The sequence below is a fragment of the Notolepis coatsorum genome, assembly GCF_963971535.1.
Source record: "Notolepis coatsorum genome assembly, chromosome: 17".
NCBI classification, from domain to species: domain Eukaryota; kingdom Metazoa; phylum Chordata; class Actinopteri; order Aulopiformes; family Paralepididae; genus Notolepis; species Notolepis coatsorum.
In genome coordinates this window covers 54,694,291-54,720,277 of record NC_140181.1, presented here as the reverse complement: position 1 = coordinate 54,720,277, position 25,987 = coordinate 54,694,291, and the positions used below count along the sequence as shown (strand labels likewise).

Sequence of the window (25,987 nt, the reverse complement as noted above, 5' to 3'; positions counted from 1 at the left end):
CCCCCCCCCCTTCCCCCATGCTGCTATGATGCCTGAATTTCCCCAAGGGGATCAATAAAGGAATATCTTATCTTATCTTAAAAGGAAAGATGAAATTACCTACCTGGGTTCCATCCTATAGAGGCAAATCTTTCCTGTGACAAAATGGGATCCAATGTAATAAAACTAAGTCAACCAACGAACTAGATTCCTGTACCGGATCTCCTCTCTGGTAAACAAGAATACCTTGAAGACTCTAACAGGAGCACTCATTCAAGGGTACTACGACTATGCTTGCACCTCATGGTACCAAAGCACCTCAAAGGCACTAAAAACAAGATTACAAACATCACAAAACAAACTGGTCAGACTACTGCTTGACCTTACTCCTAAAACCCACCTCACCCCTGTCCACTTTGACAACCTAGGATGGCTTAGAGTAGACGACAGAGTACAGCAACTTGCAATGGGCCTGGTCTACAAGATACACTACACCACTAAGATACCCATGTGCATGTCGAAATACTTCCCAAAGGTCAGTGAATACCACGACCACAACACCAGAGGGAGTTCCACAAATTATGTTCAACCCAGATAAAATAATTGAAAAAGTAAAAAAAATTAATAAAAGAAAATAGTCATAACTTAGAAATGAGATTGCATGGGTCTATGAATCGATATCGCGATTCTGTTTCGATTAATTGCCCAGCCCTACAGTGTGTACAGTAAGTTAGCTTGGTGATTATCATTGTGATGTAGGCTAAGCTGGCTAGCTACTGTTAGCATACAAGCACTGTAGCCTACTTACTTTTTCAGCCACAACGTTTTTTCTGATCCAGATGCATAAGTACACTTCTTCATGTTGCTCAGTTGCTGGTTTATACTTCGGTCCTAATGTTGGCGCAAAGTTTAATTTAGCCTGACTTGACTTGTTATAGCTGTACAGCTTACTAACTACTAAACAACAACTTTCTCATAGTCTCAACTTTCACATAGTCAAAACGGGTCCAGCTGCATGTCCGGAGGATAGGTTTAGCTCGGGCCAATCTCAAGTTTCTCAAGTTTCTTTATTAGTTGTCATACAGAAGTACAGAATACTTTTATACAAAATGCTTCTTTATGTTACATTTTGTATAAAAGTATTCTGTACTTCTGTATGACAACTAATAAAGAAACTTGAGAAACTTGAGATTGGCCCGAGCTAAACCTATCCTCCGGACATGCAGCTGGACCCGTTTTGACTTTGCAATGCAGCAATCTCTGATTGGATTTGCAAGGCTGCCAATCATATTCAACCTCCGTGTATTGGATGTCAAGGGCTGTCAATCAATCAATCCTCCATTCAATGGCAAGAGTTTAACTGCACAGACCGTGCTTAGATGAAGTTAATAGCCTATTTTGATTCGCTGTTATTTATTATTTATTTAACAATGGGTCACACCTGTGAAGTTTTCTTCACGAATAATTACTGCAGGCAATACTGCAGTGCAGGCCTGCTCAGAGCTGTCAATTTTGGCAATTTTTGAAAAAAAAAATTCACTGGAATTTTTTTTTACAGAGGAAAACATTTATAATAAAAAAATAATAATAATAATAATTAAAAAAAATAAATATATATATATATATATATATATATATTTTTTATATATATATATAGGTATATGTAAATTAATAATAATTATGAATTATGAGTGAATTTGTGTTTCACGTGTTGTCATAGAGAAACCTCCACTGGATCGAAGTGATTGCAGAGCCGGAAAACAGCGTGGAATACATATTTACAGTACCCAGCGCTGAATCAATAAACACGATCGATATTTGGAATGGCAATCAGGAATTGGAATAATCTTTTTGGAGAACATCTGATCTGAGGTAAGGAATCTATTTGACCAGTCTTAGGATAATCGGATCTGTTTTCACAGAGATATCAGCGTTTGCCCTATGTGTGTGTGTGTGTGTGCGCGCTGATCAGGAAATGAGAGAATAGATTTTTCAGCTCGCTTCTCTAGCGTGCACAAGTACACATATACTATCGATAATCTAGCGTTTATTTGAAAACAATTGATAAATAGGCCGAAAAATTACAAGGTTTTTTGTGTATTCCAGAATATTCCAGTAAATGCCGTTTATCACGGAATCTTAATATTTTCCTGAAACTTTCAAGAAAACGAGGGCTTTTCAAAATGCTATAAAACGGAAAATGAACCGATTAACCCATTAGAACCCACACCCATTTCTCCTTCAAGGAAAATTATGAGGGGCATAAGACTGACTAAATAGACTACAAAGAACACATTTCTGAATTTATTTTCAAAATAGCGCCCCCTAATGGCAAAGATCTGAAATGTTACATATATGTCACATTGGGCGTTAATCATTAAACGTATTCCTAATTCCTATGTAGTGCACTACATGGCACTACATGGTACTACAGGATACTACATGGCACTACATGGTACTACATGGTACTACAGGGTACTACATGGCACTACATGGCACTACATGATACTACAGGGTACTACAGGATACTACATGGTACTACATGGTACTACATGGTACTACAGGATACTACATGGTACTACATGGCACTGCATGGTACTACATGGTACTACAGGGTACTACATGGTACTACATGGCACTACAGGGTACTACATGGCACTACATGGCACTACAGGGTACTACATCTACATGGCACTACAGGGTACTACATGGTACTATAGGGTACTACATGGCACTACAGGGTACTACATGGTACTACAGGGTACTACATGGTACTACATGGCACTACAGGGTACTACATGGTACTACATGGCACTACAGGGTACTACATGGCACTACAGGGTACTACATGGTACTACATGGCACTACAGGGTACTACAGGGTACTACATGGTACTACATGGCACTACAGGGTACTACATGGCACTACAGGGTACTACAGGGTACTACATGGCACTACAGGATACTACTACATGGCACTACAGGGTACTACATTGAAATATGACTGATATTTGTTTTAATATGCTTTGAACAATTGAACAATATAAAATATATTAACTAAATATCATTGAATCAGACAAATTAACTGAGCAGATCATAATAATTGTTCGTATTGTGACATATATGATGTGATATGCCCGGTGTGACGTATGTGTCACAGCGATTTTTATCAATTGTTTTCTTTATAATTTTATTCAAGAAATGTGTTCACAACAGGTTATATATAATAAAGAACATGTTATGTAAGCATTATAATTCTTAAATGGGCAAATCTTACCTTTTAGCAACAAGAATCTAGGTTTTGAATGCTAGCTACTTCTGTCATTTAGTCACCACCATCAGTCAGCTTTGTGGAAAGGTGGTTTATGGGAGCACAACATCACATGATCTGTCACATGACCCCACCAGGATGTTCCACCGGTGTCCCTTTGGGACTTCATGAGGTCAAATCAAGGATAAAGCTTTATATGGACAATCAAATTGCAATGCAAAAATGTAATCTCAACATATCAATCTGTCTGGGGTTGCATTTAGTTCGGACACACATAAAAATTATTTGTGCAAAGTTTGGGAAAGATTCGTTGAGATTTAGAGGTAGCACACAGCATGTGAAAAATATGAAAATGGGCCTTTTTGGGCGTTTTACTAGATAACATGACAAGGCAATTTAAAAAACGACAAGAAATAGTTTTTGAGAACAACATTTATTAACCCTAACATTTAAGAACAAAATGTTTGATAACAACATTGAAATAGTCTTTCAAACATGTCTCAAGCATCCTAGAGTCCTAGACCTGGTCCAGCTTGCGCTTGCAGCAGCGAAGATTTGGCCGTGTTGAGCGGTCATGCTCAACTGCCTGTAGCACATTCTGCAGGTGCTCCTCGCTCCTGGCTGCTGCCACAAAGTCTGACGTCAGTTTGACGCCACACTCGGCACAGTCATTCACAACATTGATGGCACGTACATTCACTGCACCCATCTGAAATGCTGTACTGGTAGCCCAATCCTCTACATCCAGTGAAAGAAACGCGGGATTGATGTGCAGCAGGTGCATGCCAAATCAGCAGTCTGGGTTGGCGAGGTCAGCAGAGCTGGTGGTCGGCGAGAGGGTTGGAAACGTTGGCTTGCCGAAGCCAGTGCCAAAGCGGAGCTGTGGGGCTTGCATGGATATATCAGCCGGCGCGTGCTCCAATATAGCATCAGCAAGTGCGCGCCGCTCGTCAACTGGCAGCTTGGTGCTGAAGAGTGCCAGGGGCAGCATCTCGCCTGACGGGTACCATAGGTGCCGCTCCAGCGCCTTATTTGCTGATGCTGCGATGCCCTCGTCAACAGACTTGTATGTGTACAGGTGGTGGTAGAGTGGAAGGTCATTCCATGCCGCATCTACGGCCGTGTCGCAGGTCAACCACCACGTTGCGTAGATGTGCGTGATGAAGTTGGCAAACGCCCGAATCTTCAGCACCTCGCTGCTGCGTAGTGATGGTCCCCTGAGGAAGCAAGGCAATGTGCTGCTCCATCAAGGCCAGCTTGAGAGTGTAGAGCAGCTTGGCCATCCACCGCGCCTTGTGCAGTGCTCCCGGTTGTTGGAAGTTAACTGGAGTGTGCTCTGCACTGTCTGCACTCAGATACACAAGACATAGCTGCACGAACTCGCGATAGTTGTCTCGCTTGTAGTCGAGAACTCCTGCAGCGCACACAATTAGTTCATCACGCAACTTGCCCAGGAACGGTGGTTCGGCATCGCCAGGAATGTAGCGGGACAATGGGCCGCTGTCCTTGTGTGGCAACAGGTTCCAGTTGTCCCGCAGACGTGTAAACAATGTAACCTCTGGCGAGCGTGATGTCTCCACCTTGAGGTCAGTGAAGATGTGGCTGAGGAGCACCTCGCTGATGTGGTGCCGGCACCCGGACCAGAGCAGTGGTCGACCCAGTGAGAGCTGGATTGCAATGCAGGCTGCCGTGAGATGGCCAGTGTTTGACGCGGTGGTGTCAAATGCCATGTTGACAACCTGATCGGTGCAGCACCAGTCCTGCAGCTTGCATGTCAGCCGGGCAATGATCGTTCCGCATGCCTCGTCAGTCCCCTTCATATATGCTGGCACACCGAGCAGTTTGAGCCGCTTCGCGTCTCCGACGACCACTGTCAGACGCTCCTCCAACTGGCGCACATTGTTGAGCATTGCCGTCAACTTGCTGTCCCAGTGCAAGGTGCACATGGGAGGTGGTGTCCACTGTTCATGCTGGTCCTCACTGATGGCCTGCAGCACGTGGCGGCGCACTCGGTCTGCTGTTGCATAGGATGTGGAGACCTTTGCAGAATTGCCACCGGATTCCTCGATCAGGCCACGCATGAAGGCAGCCTGCTGCATTGGTGTGATCTTCAACCGTGTAGCCAGTGACACAAGACTCTGCCGGCTGAGGATGTTTGATGGAATGAAGGCTGTGGTGCCAGTCTTCTTACGCTCACGTGTGGGTGTGTTCTCAGTCGGTGGAGCAGCTGTTTCATCTGCATTGCTGTCTTCATCACTTTCGCTTTCCAACACCGCCATGCTGGACATCGCAGTCATCTCCTGCTGCTCCTTGGTAAGGCATGCCTGCTGCGCTGCTTCACCCTCCTGTCGCCACTTCAGCTTGGATTGCAGCTTGGCATCGAATGCTCCAAATGTGGCCACTCTGTCGCCCTTCATGCTGGCCAGGAAAGCAATGCCCTCTGGATCACAGATCAGCTCTTCTGCATTTGGAGACCACAGCGGGAATGTGGCATCCAGCTTGTGCTCCATTGCGTCCACCAGTCGAGCTGTAGCCTCACTGGAGCGCCTGGCCATCGGAATGTGCCGCAGCTTGTTGCTAGCATCGACAAGCGCTACCATCTTGTCGCATGCTCGACGATCACCCACCATTGGGATATTGGTCTTTCCATAAAATGGCCGCACCTGCTCCAAAACGTCCTTAGCCGCATGGAACCGTGACAAGGCTCCGGTCAAACCTGGCCGCTTGGCATGCAGTTGCGTGTCACAGTTGTACATCATGCACCGCAAGATCTGGTGACCACTTGGCTCAAAAAGGCAGGTGCTCATGCACCTCTTGGACTCTATGTGTGCACGTGCTTGCTCACCAGTCTTAAAATAACAAAAACAGTCAAGTGAACCGAACGTTTCCACAGCCCATGTGAAGCAGACATGACCCCTGCGGTTGTACAAAAATAATATATATAGAACATAGAAGTGCTCCACATAAATACACCATAAGACATAATCAAACCAATAGTTTTAGTCTTAGTCATGTGTCAAATGCTTTTTTTTCTTTCCCTCATATTTTGTCACCTTCATGTATTTCCTATTTGTTAAATATCTGTTTTATTGATTAAATATACATTTGAAAGAATGCAGGTTATAGCCAACATGCAATATATCCCATTGATTGGTACAATGGGACAGACATTTGTTTTATATAGCGATAACCTGCATTCCTTCAAATATATCATTAATCAATAAAACATATATTGGAATATACTAGCCTACGTGTCTAATGAATGAACAGTAGGCTTATATTCTAATTACTTGTTTAATTAGGATTTAGTAGATACTATATATATGCTCTGCCCTATACGTACAAGTACAGTACACATATTAAGGCTGCCAGAGTCGGGCAGCGGACTGGTGGACTGTACTACTATAGGCAGTGCAGTATCTGTTATTTCCTAATAAAACAAGTCATTAGAATAATATAAGCCTACTGCGTTCATTCACTACGCACGTAGACTATACAGTACTGTGAGCGAGCGTGTGTGTGTGTGTGTGCGTGCGCGCTGCGGCAGGTGGCCACGAGCTGTAGTAGCCATGTATGATGACAATACATTAATCTAATCTCATTTTGATCGGTCGCAAAGCGCTTCCGCCACCATTTTTACACGGCTGCATCGCATAAATTGCATTTAATGAGCTGGACAGGTGTGTCTAAACTCTCGACTTTTTGCGATTTCATTTGCACACGGCACAGAGCCTGGCTTATAAGGAGCTCTCGGAGGCGTGTCTTGTATGCAAATTACCTAGATGGGAACGCGTGTTCCTCATCGCCAGCATTCCAGCTGGGATTGTTTGGGCCACTTAAGACAGCTTCCCCACGCATTGGGGAATCTGGCTGTACTTGTCGTTGATTCTGTCTCAGTCGGTTCCAAGATGGTTGCCCTAAGAGAAGTCTTTGGGAAATGTTGGAGAATGAGACCCATTGGACATCATTCACCAACAGTGTCTTAAATTTTCTCTTACGACAACTTCATTGGAAGGTCGTAAGAGAAAGCCGACGACAATTACCCCCGGATACACCAAAGCGTGGAGAGGTTGTCTTAACTTGACAAATGATCACAGCTGCGAACCCCCGGGAGTGCGTTCTCGCAGACCCGATTTGCATACAGACACGCCCCTCCAGCTCATTATAATGCGAGGGCCATGTGCAAAACAAGGGTCAGCATTGCAGTGCTGATCCCTGTATTCAACAGGTAGCACGGAAGCACTTTGCTACGGATCAAAATGAGATTCAATTAAAATTGAGATTAGACTGTATTTATATTCCATATTTATACCGCCTTGTTGCGCGCTCCTGGCCACCTGCCGCAGCTTGCGCACACACACACACACACACACACACACACACACACACACACACACACACAAACACACGCGCATAATGAATGAACAGTATGGCTTATATTATTAGAATTACTTGTTTTATTAGGAGATAGCAGATACTGTATGCGCTGTATATGTGTGTGTGCGCTGAACAGGTGGCCAGGAGCACACAACAAAATGGTATAAATATGGAATATTAATACAGTATATTCCACTATATAGCTATATATCCACGCGGTTAGGTTTAATTCATATTTATTTATCACTGTCCTTTGCAGTGTTGGTGGAGTGCTTTTATTTATTTTTGGACTGATGCCTCAGTCTTGAGGCATGACGGAAAATGTAAAACGTAATTTTCTATTATACAAATATTGTCGTATTTATTATTATTATGATTATTTAATTCCAAGGATGTCTGTAGAGTCGACATGAACGTGATCACCATGATCCCTCCCAAAAATGGCCTTAAGAATCCTGCTCTTACTGTACAGGAGAAGGGACCGTTTGTGAATCCCAAAATCGGCCCGAAAATGTCTTAAGTGGAGCTACGACAAAATTAGTTCTGATCTTTTGTCTTAAGTCTGTTGGTGAATGAGACCCATTGGTGAATAAGGTCCATTTTCGGTCTATGGGGTGCTTCACATCTAAAAATAAATACATTTGATGAGCTGCCCAATTTCCTTAAAATAAATAAATAAATAACCCTGAAATTACACAGAGCAAATTGCGGGTGTGTTTGATTTAGTGGCCAGGGTAGGCCAATCATCACTTGGGCATGCCTGTGGGTGTAGCTGTTGAAGCTGGATCAGCAAAAAAAATTATCTACAAAGAAATTTTGTTTTTGCTGCATTAGTTAAATTACAAAAAGAGCCAACAACAACTTCCATGAAGTATGAATGAATTCCACAAGTATGTTGATAAGCTCTCACTCTGTCCCTCGACTGAATACTCTGGATGGGCGGTTGAACAGATACAGTTATTCTCCTAAAACAGGGTGAGGATAATGATTGGCTTCCGCTCTAAACTGGAAACCCCTGGTTGTTTGTTTAACACACACTCAGGACCCATTCCCCCCACAGGCTTCCCACACGCAAATACTAATTGTGTTTGTAGGAATTGAACCCAGGTCCCTGTGGTGGTAAGCAAGTGCTTAGACCTCTACAAAGGCATGTTGTTGTGGCAGGTTTAGAGATGATGTCTCTGCTGTCGTACCATCCTCATCCACCTCGTCAATCATCTCCTGCAGCTCTTCAGGGGTGGGGTTCTGCCCCAACATCCTCATCACCTTCCCCAACTCCTTGGTGCTGATGGCTGCGTCCTCCGCATCCTGGATGAAGATGTCGAATGCAGCCTTGAACTCTGAAGAGGAGAACAAAACCATAAACAAAGTCATGAGATGTTTAATACACCTTCCACACAGCTGCAACCATACTGTATTACCACTGCTAATTAGGGTTTCTGATGGTGCCAGAACTGATACTTTAAAACGATGGCGGTTTCTAGCTCTGCAAAAGAGCTCTGCTATAGTAAAAAGAGCTCTGCTAAAAATAGCTATGCTAGTAAAAAGATCTATACTCGAAAAAAGAGCTTAGTAAAAATATGTATACTAGTAAATAAGAGCTATGCTATAAAAAAAAAAAGGCTATGATAGTAAAAAGAGCTATGCTAGTAAAAAGAGCTATTCTAGTAAAGAAAAGAGCTCTATAGTAAAAAGAGCTCTACTGGCTAAAATAGCTCTGCCATTTGATTTGGATGATGTAGGTTATATCTAGTTTACTCAACTAATTGGAGAGAGTGAATATTATCAAGTTGACACCACTCATATTTAGGTGGCGTCACCCATTTAGTTGGCATCAATCATATTTAGTTGATTCAACCAGAAAAAGCCAATGAAAAACCTTTTTGTTGTTAAATCAAATACATGATAGATTATACTTATTGGATCCACAAGAGTCTCAGATTTCCAGTCATACCCAATGTATGCCATTCCAAGACTGTTTAGGGACACCAGTATGCAGAAGTAGTCAAATACAAAATCTTTAGAATATACATATTTGTACTGCATGCAAAAGAAGTGCATGGTTCTTGCCCAAAACTGAATGGGATTAGTATAAAATGGGCATGCCTATGAAGGGGAGACTTGTGGCTATCCATATAACCCATTTTCATTAGGATATCTAGAGGTAAGAGACCCCTTTGAAAACTTTGGAGCATTATTCCCCTTCCTGACAAGCTAGCATGACAAGCTAGCTGTCCGGCGCTACCGCAGGTCTCAGAGGGTTAATATTCACTCTCTCCTGTTTAGTTGATTCAACTCCTATTTAGACAATAGAACTCAGAAAAGCCAATACAAAAAGGTTAATTGAAAATAAAAGTTGAGACAACTTCTGATTTAAGTTGAAATAAACTCAAGCTCATCTTTAGAACGTAAAAATATGTAAGCCTGTTCGATTGCACCATTTCAACAACTTTGGGGGAAGAATTTTACAAATAAGTGGCCCGTATTTTAGGTTAAGGTAAATACATGAAGCTCATTTCAGTTCATGGCACAAAGCATAGCGGTACATTACAGCCGGGAACCAGCAATGTCTTTGCCCTAAGATCCTTACCATTTTTCTGCTCCTCTGTCAAGTTCTCAACCTGAAGGGAAGGAATAGAAAATCTGATTATATTATGAATAATATTTTTATCAATTCAAATTAGGGATGTCCGATATTATCGGCCTACCGATATTATCGGCCGATATTGGCATAAAAATGTGATATCGGAAAATATCGGTATCGTTATTTAACCTTTATTTACCCAGGCAAGCAAGTAAGAACAAATTATTATTTTATTTATTGTCAAAGTATGCATAATGTTGTGTTAATTACACGACAAGAGATATGTAATGTTAATTACCTGAAATTATTCAGTTTTTTGGGGGGGGGAAACCCTGCATATATCGGTATCGGTTGATATCGGTTGATATCGGTATCGGAAATTAAGAGTTGGACAATATCGGTATATCGGTATCGGTAAAAAAGCCAATATCGAACATCCCTAATTCAAATGATTTTTTTCTTCCACCAGTAACATAATTTCATACTGCAGTGAGCCTACAGCAGGTTTAATTTGTAAGTAAGTAGTTACCATTTTATAATTCAACTAAAATGTTGTGGATGGGCCAATTCCAGTCTCTTGGCAATTCAAATCTGATACATCACACAGAAGAACTGCTGTGTTTAACTAAGAGCATGAACAACACTGCAATTTATGGATTCATCTGATCACAAGGCAGCTGGATTAACCATATCTGAACCAGCTATTTTGGACAAATGTATAATTACTTAATTACTCAGATATTCAAACACAATTATGCAATTATTGTGAAATTATTGAAAATAATAATTATTTAATGCCTTCTGTGGAATTTGTATTCCTTAATTAGTTAAATATCTGTTTTATTGATTAATTATACATTTGAAATAATGCAGGTTATAGCCAACATGCAATATATCCCATTATATAGCTATAACCTGCATTCTTTCAAATATATCATTAATCAATACAACAGATATTGGAATACACTATGTAGCCTATACGTGTCTAATGAATGATTTTTTTTTTTTTTTTTATTATTGCAAAACAAAAATGATTAAAAGTCAGTACTCAACACATAATGCATAATGAAACTAACAGTCAAGGTGGTTAAAATTACATGCAAGTACAGAAACAAGACAAAAAAAAAACGTCTATAATAACATTTTAACCGTATACGGTGTATATCCAGCGAAATTAACAATTATATAAATGTTTATATAGGACATACCCCTAATACCTATTTTCTAAAACCCTACACACATATGCTCCAGCTCGAACCCCCCCCTCCCGGACCCCTCCTTGGATAGTACCTCCATTATCCCTCACTCCTAACCAGACACTACCATTATAAGCTAGCTTTTATTCTCTCCACCACTTCTACCCACATTGACATTTTGGATTCGTTGAGACCCAGAATTCTTGCTGTAGATATTTCTTGATATATCACATCGAGATATGTAAGAGACCAAACTTTCCGGCACATTTTTTCCGGTTGAAACCAGCGTGATGCGATCAGTTTTTTAGAAAAGCAATACAGAGAGGTGTACTGGTATATTCCAAGATACGAGTTTTGATAATTGATGGGTCACGTCTTTCCAGAATGCCTTAACTGGTGGGCAGTCCCAATACATGTGCATAAATGTCCCTTCGTCTCCATTTGTACATTGGGAGCATTTTGAGTCCTGTTTCAGGCCCATTCTGTTCAGTCTTATAGGAGTCAAGTATGTCCTGTGAATATAGTTAAGATTGATTTGTTGATGGTCCGGGTTCCTTGATGTAAGACGGACATTTGCCCATGCTTCTTGCCAATCAAAGTCACTTTCCAGGTCTGGAATATCCCTCCTCCAGACAGTGTCTAGTTGAAGGGTTTCATACGAGGACATTAGTAATTGATAATAAAAACCTGATACAAAACCTCCCAATGTTTCTCTTTCATAGAAAAATGTGTGGTATCTGTGGTGTTCAACTGGTATGTGTAATGGAACACCGTGAGACTTCAAACATAGGCGTAACTGTATGTAAAAAAGCCATGTGGACTCGGTGAGGTTAAACTTTGTGCATATTTCTCCATAACTACAGAAGCCCTGGTTATTAAAAATATCCCCTAATGAGTGTATGCCTTGCTCTTCCCATATAGGGAATCTTATAGGACGTTTTCCCATTAAGAGTGCATTGTTATTGAATATGGGAGTGTGATTATGCCATTTTTGAGGGTTAGGATATTTTTTTTGTGTTTCCCGCCATGTTCTGATTGCATGGGTAATTATGGGGCCAAATTTCCGCTCACAGTGCTTGATTGGAAGTTTAGTGTGTGCTATGTCCTTCAGTCTCTGTGGGGCTACTATGTTTTCTTCCAATTCTCTCCAAGATACCAAAGCCTGGGGATCAAACCATATTGTCAATGGTCTTAATGTGAAAGCCTTAAAATATTGTAAAAAATCTGGAACTGCCATGCCACAGTCTGCTTTATTTCTCTGTGCGGTGGATCTTTTTATGCGAGGTGGTTTGTTATTCCAAATAAATTTGTATGTGGAGGAGTGTAATCTTTTCCAGTAGCCCTCTGGAGGGGGTAACGGTAGCATTGAGCTGATGAAGTTGATTCTTGGTAATACATCCATCTTAACTATTGATACCCTTGCCTGTACTGAGTTTTTAAGTTTTGCCCACCTGTCCAGGTCGTCTTTGATTTTGTTCTGTATTTTTGTGTAATTGTGCTTCACCGTTTGTCTTATGGTGGGAAATATTTCCACACCCAAGCATCTAAAATGTTTTACCATGGGTATCGCACCTGGGAGGGTTGTGTCTTTTTTTGCATGGATGTTAAGTGGAAGGAAAGCCGACTTCGGTCAATTTATTTTAAATCCCGATAAATCACCAAAGTTCTCTATCAACTTGAGTAGATGCGGCAATGTGGTGTTGGGGTTTTGCATGAACAATATTACGTCGTCCGCATATAAACTAATTTTATGTTGTGTGCCCTTGATTACGATTGGTTCTATGTATTGGGATTGTCATATATTGTGCTAAAGGCTCTAATGATAGATCGAATAGTCCGGGACTAAGAGGGCAACCCTGTCTGGCTGAGCGTGATACCGGAAAGATTTCGGAGATGAATGTGCCTGTTGTAATCATGGCCGATGGGTCCTTGTATAATACTTTAATCATATCAATGAATCCTTTTCCTAACCCCATCCTTTCTAATACTGCCCATAGAAACGACCATTCCAGCCTGTCAAATGCTTTCATAGCATCCAGGGATAGCATCGCCTTAGGTGTGGTGTCCTCTTTTTCTGCATCTAGTACGTGCAGTATTCGTCTTATGTTATCATTGATCAGGCGACCTCTTATGAAGCCAGTTTGGTCCGGATGAACTAAAGACGTCATATGCTTTTGCAATCTGATGGCTAATACCTTAGAGTACAGTTTGACATCGGTTCCGAGGAGGCTTAAAGGTCTGTAACTACCGCACTCGGTGGGGTCTTTGTCTTTTTTGAGAAGGACTGAAATGAGTGCGATATTGTGGTGTTTATGGAAGCTCCCCTCCTTGACTGAGTATAAGATCATATTTAGTAATAAGGGTCCAAATATGTCCCAACAAGAAAGGTACATTTCTGATGGGATACCGTCTCTTCCCGGAGCCTTACCATTTTTCATTCCGGATATGGCCTTCTTGAGTTCTTCTAATGTGATCGGTGCTTCTAACTGTTTAGCGTCGTCCTCCGAAAGTTTAGGGAGAATAATTTGATTAAGATATGTGTCCAATTTGTTTTGATCAAAGGTCGTTTCTGAATTATACAAGTCGGAGTAGAATTCTTTGAATGTATCGTTTATTATTTTGGGGTCTGTTACAAGTACTTGTTGTTTTCTAATGGCAGTTATATCTGCAAATTTTGCATTAATTCTTAATCGCATGGCTAATAGGTGACTAGGTTTAGAACCTTGGAAATACTGCTGTTGTCTTGTGCTGCGTATTTGCATTTCCGATTTTTGTCTGTATATTGCATTGATCTCTGTTTTTAGAACGTTAACTTGATTTTCTAGTCTAGTTGAGTTGTTGTATTTTAAAGAATTAAATAACGTTGAGTAAAGCGTTTCCATTTCAGACAGTTTTGTGCATTGATTTTTGCGCAATATGGAGGAAAATCTATCCGTGAAATCCTTGATCATACCCTTTACCGACATCCATATTATTCTGGGGTCTTGCACCGCGTTTGCATTCTCCCGTAGGAATACTGTGAGAGCTTCTTTGAGTTGTGTAATGAATTCCTTGTTGTTAAGCAGCATAGTATTAAAACGCCATCTTGGGGCCCGGGAAGATAGTATACCAAATGTTGCTTTTAGGATTAAATAACAGTGATCTGAAAGCGCATTGGGTATCATTTCCACTTCATATTTATCAAATAGTCTCGGGGATGCAAAGACGTAATCAATTCTGGATAATGTGTTGTGTCTCGCCGATCGACAGGAGTACTTTCGGGTCGTGGGATTAAGTGAACGCCATAAATCAATTACCCCTGTAGTCTTTGACCAATCTTTTAATGCTTTAGATGAATTTTTTTGTTCGCTGGAAAAGGCAAGATAAGATTTGTCCATCCTTGGATTCCAAATGGCATTAAAATCTGCACCTATTATAAATGAGTACTCGGGATGGTTTAACATTTCATCGGTTAGTGAAGTGAAGAAACCCACTTCGTACAAATTTGGGGCATATACCGCTGCCAACGCTATTTTCCTGTTATTATGTACAATCCTAGCTATAGTTATACGCCCCTCAGCATCCGACCATACCCCTTTTAATTCGATATTTAATTTACGTCTTACGACTATGGCTACACCTCGAGTTCTCGTACCAAAAGAAGAGTGACTAATATTATGGTATATGTTATCCGCTAACGTATCTATGTCTTCCTCTAAAATGTGCGTTTCGCTTAGTAGAGCCACGTCCACATGTTCTTTTTTCATCAGTGTGAGCACGCTTTTGCGCTTGTGTTGTTTGTTTATCCCACCGGTGTTCCATATCATTATATTCAAACTAGCCATAATCTATGCATGTTTTTGTGTAGTTTTTGGTAATGCTTCTGGAGTGCGAAGCTACAATAGATGTACATCCAATTAATGAGGTCCCGTTGAGAGCCGAGCTTAAAAACATATATATATACAAATAAAAATCCCCTATTTTCCCCTCACCCAGAGAGTCGTACAGGCCTGTGTTCCAAAAACACATCCTCCGCGTATGACTTTCTCCCTTAGTCCACCGGATTGCCCAAACTGAGCATTGTAATCCTAATCTTCCTATGCTAATTGCCATAGGATCTAACATTTTCATTCTAATACAATAGAATGTCGCTTTTGGTCTTGCACCTTCCCTTACTGTAATGAAATATTGTGAAAAATGAAAAAAAAAAAGAATAAACTTTCATCGACATATTCATTTGAACCCTCTACTAACATGTAGGAAAGTCAGGAAAAAGGAAAAGATTGTAGAGAAATATTGACACCTTAATGTGAAGAACAATGGAAAAGAACAATGTAAGTTAAAAGAAAGAGAGAAAAAATAGAATAATAAAAAAAAAGATAAAGATAAGGAGTGAGAGATAGAATAATACTCAACGTGGAGAAGCCACTAGAACCGAATTAAGTGATTAGATAAAATAGAAAAACAGAGCCTTTTAGAGCTTCAATGTGCCAGTCTCTTCATCAGTGGAGTGATTACTTAAATTGTTAGAATAACCTTGTTGTGTTCATACGTTTAGGTGTGGTTGAATTTTAAAGTATTATTAAGGACTGATTGAACTTCAGTCAATTGATTATATGCTATGTTTATACACACCGGATGTTTAATGTTAGAGTTGCAGGCCTTCGTTGTCATGGTGCATTATATTCTAGAAGGTTGTAGAATACACTAGTACTAATAGACTGTTGTTGTGTTCCAGAATGATCTAAGAGACCCAGGGCAGTCGAGCGATAAACCCAGAATATTCCAGATTGATCTTATTGCCAATGATATGTTCTTGTCTCCCCGGAGACCAGAGGTCTGAAATTATAATGTATTACGAATCGTATTATACACAATACGCATTGGTATAGACGGCCTGCATATCATCTGCTACTTTGATGAACACAATAAAAGTCATTCTAATACTGATATACACAGAGAAAGATACGCATTGGTATAGACGGCCTGCATATCATCTGCTACTTTGATGAACACAATAAAAGTCATTCTAATACTGATATACACAGAGAAAGAGGGAGAATGAATGACTTGTTAAATTAGGATTTAGTAGATACTATATGCTCTGCCCTAAGTACAGTACACATATTAAGGCCGCCGGAGTCAGGCAGCGGACTGGTGGACTGTATAGGCAGTGCAGTATCTGTGATTTCCTAATAAAACAAGTCATTAGAATAATATAAGCCTACTGCGTTCATTCATTACGCACATAGACTATACAGTACTGCAAGCGTGTGTGTGTGTGTGTGCGCGAGCACGCTGCGGCAGGTGGCCACGAGCTGTAGTAGCCTGTATATATGATGACATAGCCCCGTTCGTGACTGATGCACGCTAACAAGGTTTGGCCGAGTGAATCCACAGTCCCTTGCTCCCCAATAGGAAACCACCCTGTTTTAACTCTGAAGAACTGGCCCGACGCCAAAACGTTCGTTATACAAGTATCGCAGAGAAATTTCAAAGGTACTCACAGTTGCACGAGGGTCTTGGACAGAGAATCGCAATGGTTTGAAAACTTGGCGTTGCTTATAAACATTTAAAAAAAAATATATAAGCGTGTAAACATCACGAGACGGCAGTGCGGCTCTGCAGATATACCCTACTCCTCATTGCGGCGTTCTGGGGAGAGCCGCCATACGTTCCTCGCTGTTTACACGTTTATAATTTTTTTTTTAAATGTTTATTAGCAATGCAGAGTTAAAACAGGGTGGTTTCCTATTGGGGAGCAAGGGACTGTGGATTCACTCGGCCAAACCTTGTTGGCGTGCATCACAGTCACGAAAGGGGCTAATGATGACAATACATTAATCTAATCTCATTTTGATCGGTCACAAATCGCTTCCGCCACCATTTTTACACGGCTGCATCGCATCAGTTGCATTTAATGAGCTGGACAGGTGTGTAAACTCTCGACTTTTTGCGATTTCATTTGCACACGGCACAGAGCCTGGCTTATAAGGAGCTCTCGGAGGCTTGTCTTGTATGCAAATGACCTAGACGGGAACGCGCATTCATAGTGACATTCCTCATCGCCGGCATCCCAGCTGGGATTGTTTGGGCCACTTAAGACAGCTTCCCCACACGCTGGGGAATCAGGCTGTACTTGTCGTTGATTCTGTCTCAGTCGGTTCCAAGATGGTCTTTGGGAAATGTTGGATGGGTCTCATTCCCAAACTGATTTACGACCAAAAATGTCCTTTTCTGCCCATTTAAGACATATTAGGGCTGGTAGCGCGATTCCCCAAATGTTCCTGAGGAGCACACTTATGATTGATTGACTAATTGAAAATTGTATTAACTTGACAGACTGTGTTCTCATAGTGATTCCTTCATGTCAACGCTACAGGCCTCCTTGGAATTAATTACTTAATCATAATTAAAATAAATATGACGATATTTGTACGATAAGAAATTACGCATTTGATGTCGGAAACATTTATAATATGGATTCATGTGATCACAGGGCAGCTGGATTAACCATATCTGAACCAGCTATTTTGGACAAATGTATAATTACTTTAATTACTCAGATATTCAAACACAATTATGCAATTATTGTGAAATGATTGAAAATAATAATTATTTAATGCCTTCTGTGGAATTTGTATTTCTTATTTGTTACATATCTGTTTTAATGATTAATTATACATTTGAAAGAATGCAGGTCAACATGCAATATATCCCATTGATTGGTATACAATGGGACAGACCTTTGTTTGATATAGCTATAAACCTGCATTCCTTCGAATATATCATTAATCAATTAAACTTATATTGAAATACAGTTCCAGTGAAATACGGTTCCAAGATAAGTCTTCCAAGAGAACTCTTTGGAAAATATTGGGGAATGAGACCCATTGTTACTCAGCTGATAGAGTTGTGCCCTTCCTGATGACTTGTCGTACAGAACTTGTAAGTCACTTTGGATAAAAGCGTCAGCTAAATGACTAAATGTAAATGTCAATGTACATCCAATTTAAGGATTCATACCTGTTATTCATTAGCGGTAGGAATCACCAGAGACCCTGCGATACAATTATTATCACAATACTTAAAGGATAACTCCACTATTTTGGGAAATTAGCTTATTTAACATCTTCCCTGGAGTTAGACAAGAAGATGCATACCTTTTTTGTCTCTGTGCGTGCATTTTAGCTTTGGGAATAGATGCTCCGTTAGCATAGCTTAGCTTCATCACTGGAAGTGAGGCAGGACAGTAGCCTTACAGTGCCTTACAGTGTATTGCAAGGTCTGACATTGACCAAACTTGATATGCATGACCTTGGTGGGCTCTAGGTCAACTCCTGAAAAGGGGGTCAATGTCAGACCTTGCAATCAAAAGTTAGGGGCGCACTGAAATTATGGCAAGGGTTATTAGCCCCCTAACTTTTGATTGCAAAGTCTGACATTGACCCCCTTTTCAGGAGTTGACCTAGAGCCCACCAAGGTCATGCATATCACGTTTGGTCAATGTCAGACCTTGCAATACACTGTAAGGCACTGTAAGGCTACTGTCCTGCCTCACTTCCAGTGATGAAGCTAAGCTATGCTAACGGAGCATCTATTCCCAAAGCTAAAATGCACGCACAGAGACAAAAAAGGTATGCATCTTCTTGTCTAACTCCAGGGAAGATGTTAAATAAGCTAATTTCCCAAAATAGTGGAGTTATCCTTTAAGTCACAATACAATATTATCATGCTACTTATGTCACAATACGATATTATCACTGTACTTAAGTTACGACACAATATAATATAATAAAATAGAATAGAAATACTTTATTCATCCTGAGGGAAATTTGGCAAACCTTAATAGTAACCCAAAGGAAAACTTTGTCAATATCTGCAATAAAAATATATATACAACATCTGTTTTATCTAATAAGAAAATGTTTTCAGTCACATACCCCACCAGATTTCTGACATCTGGATTTTTCCACATTTATATTTTATTACTATTATTTTGAATAATATTTTTTTTTGAATTTTCAATTAATCTCTTATTGCAGAAAATTGCATAATTTCTTTCAGGGAATGACCCCCATGTCCCCTGCCGTAATTGTGCCCCCCCCCCAGAATTTTGGCTTGCATGTTATTTTGGAAGACTTATCTTGGAACCGACTGAGACAGAATCAATGACAAGTTCACTCTGAGTCCCGAACGTGCTGGTAATATGTCTTAAGTGGCTGAAACGGTCGCACCTTGTGACATGATCTGATATCTGCTTGGCAAATGTGATTCTGTCTTAAACTCAAAAGCGCGTTCCCGTACGCGCACACACACACACACACACACACACACACACACACACACACACACACACACACACACACACACACACACACACACACACACACACACACACACACACACGTGCGCAGTATACTGTAGCCTATGGCGTAATGAATGAACGCAGTATAGGCTTATTATAATGCCTACGGCGTAATGAATGAACGCAGTATAGGTTTATTATTCCATTAATGACTTGTTGCATTAGGAGCTAGGATACTATATGCTCTGCCCTACGTACAGTATAGGCACAGTCTGTACTTATACTGTACGTAGGGCAGAGGCAGAGCATAATAGTATCTACTAAATCCTAATGAAACAAGTAACTAGAATATATTAAGCCTATACTGTTCATTAGACACGTAGGCCATACTGGCGCACACAAGACTTGCTATTCCCATGCGATTAGCTTTAGTTCTTATTTATTTATTTATCCACTGTCATTTCAGTGTTGGTGTATATAGGCTATATAGTGTATTTCGATATACGTTTAATAGATTAATGATATAATCGAAGGAATGCAGGTTTATAGCTATATCAACCCCCTCCAATGTACAGTAAATGACCAAGTATGGTTTTGTCAATATTCCAATGTACAGTTTTGCTTGTACAGTGTCCCCCACCCACCCCTCCTACCCAACCTCCTCCAACAGTTTCTACGTCAAATGTATATACTCTCTTTTCTGGACTCTTTTTGTATCACAAACAGTACTGTATTTGCAAATCTGGTATGTCATAAATGTATAGATGTAGCAGTACTGTCTATCTGTATGTCGTGTGTGTCATATTATGTTATGATGAATTGAAAATGGGGGACCCTGATGTAAACAAGACGAAAGTCTTTCTCTGGTCTGCATCCCCTTAATAATTGTATGTAATTGAGCTGTACTGTACTGTACCCATTCTGCAATCTGTTAATAACGTTTTCAATCAATCAATCAATCAATCAATCAATCAATCAATCAATCAATCAATCAATCAAACAAAGGTCTGTCCCATTGTATACCAATCAATGGGATACATTGCATGTTGACCTGCATTCTTTCAAATGTATATAATTAATCATTAAAACAGATGTGTAACAAATAAGAAATACAAATTCCACAGAAGGCATTAAATAATTATTATTTTCAATCATTTCACAATAATTGCATAATTGTGTTTGAATATCTGAGTAATTAAAGTAATTATACATTTGTCCAAAATAGCTGGTTCAGATATGGTTAAGCAGCTGCCCTGTGATCAGATGAATCCATATAATTTATTTTTCCGACATCAAATGCGTAATTTCTTATCGTACAAATATTGTCATATTTATTTTAATTATGATTAAGTAATTAATTCCAAGGAGGCCTGTCGCGTTAACATGACGGAATCACTATGAGAACACAGTCTGTCAAGTTAGTAACATTTTCAATTAGTCAATCAATCATAAGAGTGCTCCTCAGCACTCTTAAATCTGCTCTCAGCCACGCTCAAATCTGATCTCAGGAACATTTGGGGACTCGCGCTACCAGCCCTAATATGTCTTAAATGGGCAGAAATCTGCCTAAGAGGACATTTTTGGTCGTAAATTCGTTCGGGAATGAGACCCATTGATCCTTTGTGTCTGTCCATCTACGCCTGTTTTTTATTCATTTTCATAATGAGACATATCCGTTTAGTTGGACAAACCTGATCACTTCCACCAGATTTGTGTCCATTTTGACAGACAGAAAGGTTCGGAGAGGATGAACTTTTGAAACTGTTTTGAAACACAGTTTGTTAGCAAAGCTGTTTCTGCAAATGTATAATTACATTACGTTCTAATAAAAACATTTTAAAAACCAATGACATTTACATTTACATTTACATTTAGTCATTTAGCTGACGCTTTTATCCAAAGCGACTTACAAGTTCTGTACGACAAGACAGCAAGAAGGGTACAACTCTATCAGCTGAGTAACAATGTTCATCAAGTGTTGCGTGTTACAGTGTAGGTTAGTTTATTAGGACAAGTGCATGACAGTAAGGTTAGTCAGGGTTAGATTTTTTTTTTTTTTTTTTTTTTTTTATCATTTCAGATAATGGTTGAACAATGAACAATAATACGTTCCGTAAAATTTCTATCCGTACAGTAGCTGGTGGACAAGCTGATTGAGCTAGGTCTGAGCTCCGCCCTGAGCGCCTGGGTACTGGACTTTCTGAGTGAAAGACCCCAGGCGGTCAGGGTGGGGGGTCAGACCTCCAACACCATCACCCTGAGCATCGGGTCCCCCTAGGGCTGTGTTCTAAGCCCCCTGCTGTACTCACTCTACACACATGATTGTGTGGCCAAGTTCAGCTCCAACTCCATAGTGAAGTTCGCAGACGACACGGTGGTGGTGGGGCTGATCTCGGACAACGACGAGAAGGCCTACCGGGAGGAGGTTGAGGTACTGGAACGTTGGTGCCAGGACAACAGCCTGCTGCTGAACATTGGTAAAACCAAGGAGCTGATCGTGGATTATAGGAGAGGACAGCAGGAGACACACACACCACTGATGATTAACGGGGCTACCGTGGACAGGGTGAGCAGCTTCAAGTACCTGGGGGTCCACATCTCAGAGGATCTGACATGGTCAACACACATAGACACAGTAGTAAAGAAAGCGAAGCAGCGCCTCTACCACCTGAGACAGTTAAGGAAGTTCAGAGTATCGGGGAAGATACTCCAGTCCTTCTACTCAGGAGCTGTAGAGAGCATCTTGACCGGAAACATCACTGCCTGGTATGGAAACAGCACGGCACAGGACAAGAAGGCCCTACAGAGAGTGGTGCGCTCAGCCGAGCGTACCACGGGTATTGCGCTACCTACCCTGCAGGTTCTATACAACAAGAGGTGCAAATCCAGAGCCTGCAGAATAATGAAAGACCCCCACCACCCCAATAACAGCCTGTTCCAGCTGCTGAGGTCAGGCAGACGCCTGCGAACCCCAGCTACTAGGACGGAGAGGCTTAGGCTCAGCTTCTTCCCCCAGGCCATCAGAGCCTTGAACAATGAACATTGAGAGCCACAGAAACTGAACTATCCACACACAAGCACACACAAGCACACACAAGCACACACACGACACGCACGCTGAGCACGCTCACACACTAGCAGCCACTTTAACACTCATGCCGCACACGCGCACACTTATGGCCAAGAGGAAAGGCCACTTTAAATTAGTATAACAACAGGAACAGTGTATTGCACTACTAAAGCTACCTAGCATGTCCTATATGCTCTGTAAATACTATGTACAGATACCGAGATGTCACACCATGTTACCTGTTATTGCACTGTTGTTTTTATTGGATTCTATTATATGTTGTACCACTGTATTTTTATTGGATTCTATTATATGTTGTACCACTGTATTGCACATCGTCGCGGGCAAGACCACCCGCATTTCATTGTATACCTGTATGCCGTGACAATTAAAACTCTTGACTTGACTTGACTAGCTGAGCCCTAAAGCTCATTTGGGTATAAAAACTCCACCAAACATTCTGTTGATCCACAAAACCAGGCTCCCATTCATTGTCAACGGAGGAGCTCCAGACGCTTAAATGGTAAATGGACTGCATTTATATAGCGATTTTATCCAAAATGCTTTACAATCTATGCCTCACATTCACCCATTCACTTGCACACCGACGGCCGAGGCAACTATGCAAAGTGCCAACCTGCTTATCAGGAGCAGTTAGAGGTTAAGTGTCTTTCTCAAGGACACTTTGACACGCTGCCCGGGAGGAACCAGATTTTAACTGGGAACCTTACGATTACTAGACAACCGCTCTACCTCCTGAGTCACCCCACTGTCACCATATAAATTTGAGTCTTACTTATCTGGTTTCAGGAGAGAGAATTTGGAGAGTAGCTCATGTTAACAAATATCGTTTGAACTTTCCTAGGCTATGAAAATAACATGTCAGGACTCGGTGTGGTGTCCCCCTTTAACCGTTACCAGTTTTCTGTAATCAGATTACTGCAGCTATAATCCATTACTCCTGACCCCTGCAGTGTCTGTCTGGCTGTCAGTCAGTCAGTAACCCGTCAGCTTTCAGCTCTTCTCCTTGAACTTCATCGCTCCCGAACCTGTTAAGTCCAACCCTCTCCACTAACCCCCACCCAGCCTTCTGCACAGTATGACTGAAATGTCATGCTGCTTTCTGCACCTACTATTCCTGTCGTGCGGCAGGGTAGGTTGGGCGGGGTGGGAGGGCGGGTGGGCTGTGTTTCTGGCACCAGCGCTCTGCCTGGGCGGCCATTTGTTTGAGCTGGGCAGCTGTCCCCTCTCCTCCTCCCTCCCCACTGGCCCTTTGTTCTATTGTTGTCGGACAGAGAAATACCAGAAATCTCGTGTCTGACTTCAGAGCCAATGTCACGTTGAGAAGCAAGGGAAGGTAGAGGTCTTGTCACTCATAGCTGTTCGGTAATATAGGCCCACTACGCCATGTGTTCAGAGAAACTCGTATCAATCGGTAGACAGAAGACAGAGAGGCCGACCCACTTGGTATTTAACCGCAGGGCTCTGTTTAGTTTCACATAATTCAAAGGTTATTGGCATTAGCTTGAAACCTTTCAACCTTTTGACTTTCGGGTCAACCACTATGTTGTGTTTGCATCAGTTACAAACATGAATCATGTCTTTACAAATACTTTGCCTGCCATGTTTTTTTCCCCGACCTATGCTTGAACCTCAGTTACAACAGCATGTAACTAACACCTTTGGATCAAAAGGTCTCCGGTCCAAAGTCAGTACAAGGTGGTGTTGAATGACACCGGATGTAAACTTATTTCCCCTGCGTATGACCATGTTTAGTTGGCTCTCTCCATGTGCACAACGTTCCCGCATTTATTTCGGACCAATCGCACCAAAGGTTTGCAAGCTGCAATGAGGAAACTACCCTGGGGGATTTAGGTGTAAAATCAAAACATTTGCAATGGATACTTTGTCCATTACTTCATTTCTTGAAGAACGTACAAAAACGTACAAAAACCCCTCTCCCTCACTTCTGCGAAAAGGATGAACAGTCCTCAACTCCACAACATCATCCATACACTTCCCCTTTGACTCAGAAACACTAAAGATTCCTTCTCTCGGGTCTTTGGTGAATTATGCTGACCTTCTCTCAGGTCTTTGGTGAATCATGCTGACCTTTTGTGAGTGTCCAGCAACTGTACGGCCTGTGCATTCGACGGGAGCTCCGGGATGGCCATTGTCTGACCAGTGTTAAAGTTAGCATATCTGTCATGAGGGTGGCTTGTTATTTTCACATGTTCTCCTCTTGGCCTCTTGAGTAGGAACACATGCAGACATCCACAACCCGTGCCAACAGCCCCGTGGGCCAACGCAGGAAAGGCCACCTGTGCCAATTCACACCGCGATGCTTGGCTCTATCCTTCTGCACCTCTTGTGCCAGCTTAGCCCACATAAACAGGCGGGCATGATTAGGGAGTAATGGATTACATATTGCAGTAAATGTGATTAGAAGAAATACAGCTACTGTCAAAGACACATGGATTTTTGAGGGGTGGAGACTGATTACTAGTTGGTTGGTTGACTGATTACATCATTTTGATTATGAGACCACAGACTTAACATAATGTTAGACATCAGAATTAATGTTTTGTCTACCAACATTTTCTATGCCCCCCCCCCCTAAGCAAAGTAATCCAAAAGTCAGTGAAAATTATATTATTTCTGAGTTGGTTTTAAAAGAAATTAAGTTTTTAAATAAAGTGTATTGCATGACTGATTACAATAAAAAGCAGGAAATCAGCTGATCACTAATGGATGACACGTTGAAAGTGTCACTTTGCAACCCAGTGAACAAGGTAATCTAGAAGTCATACATACAGTATGAAAGTTTCTTGCCAATCGCTGATCTATGGTTACAAGACAACAACAACAACAACAACAATAACATATCAAAGTGTTTTCTGACTCACCGCGGCTTTATACACATCATCCATGGCTCTGTCTCTGTTTCACGCACATACACACACACACACAGATGCTCCTGCTTATTGCCTCTGACACAGGACGAAGACTGTAGGCAATACCTGCCTCTCTCTTTATTGTTGGGGGGGGGGGGGGGGGGGGGGGAGACTGGACACAAGTGTGGCAACTCTCTAAAGGCAAAAACCCCTCCCCGGCCCGTGGCCGACTCCCTCGGCCATCATCCCACTGTTCTCCTCGTGAGGGAGAGAGGGAGAGAGAGACACTATAAATAGAGGAAGAACTGAGATGGACCAACAATAGGAGGG

The 25,987-nt window shown here is 41.4% G+C and overlaps 1 protein-coding gene across 1 annotated transcript in view; it reads right to left on the bottom strand.

Annotated features, from left to right (window-relative positions):
- Positions 1-25,758, bottom strand: part of LOC311244241 (troponin C, slow skeletal and cardiac muscles) — a 37,056-nt gene extending 11,298 nt beyond the window's left edge. The window contains exons 1-3 of the mRNA XM_084333647.1: positions 25,670-25,758; positions 10,217-10,247; positions 8,820-8,966 (exon numbers count right to left, since the gene is read on the bottom strand). Coding sequence (XP_084189773.1) covers positions 8,820-8,966; positions 10,217-10,247; positions 25,670-25,693 — 202 coding nt within the window. The 5' untranslated portion in view covers positions 25,694-25,758. The remainder of the gene's footprint in view (positions 1-8,819; positions 8,967-10,216; positions 10,248-25,669) is intronic.
- Positions 25,759-25,987: the final 229 nt, after the last annotated feature.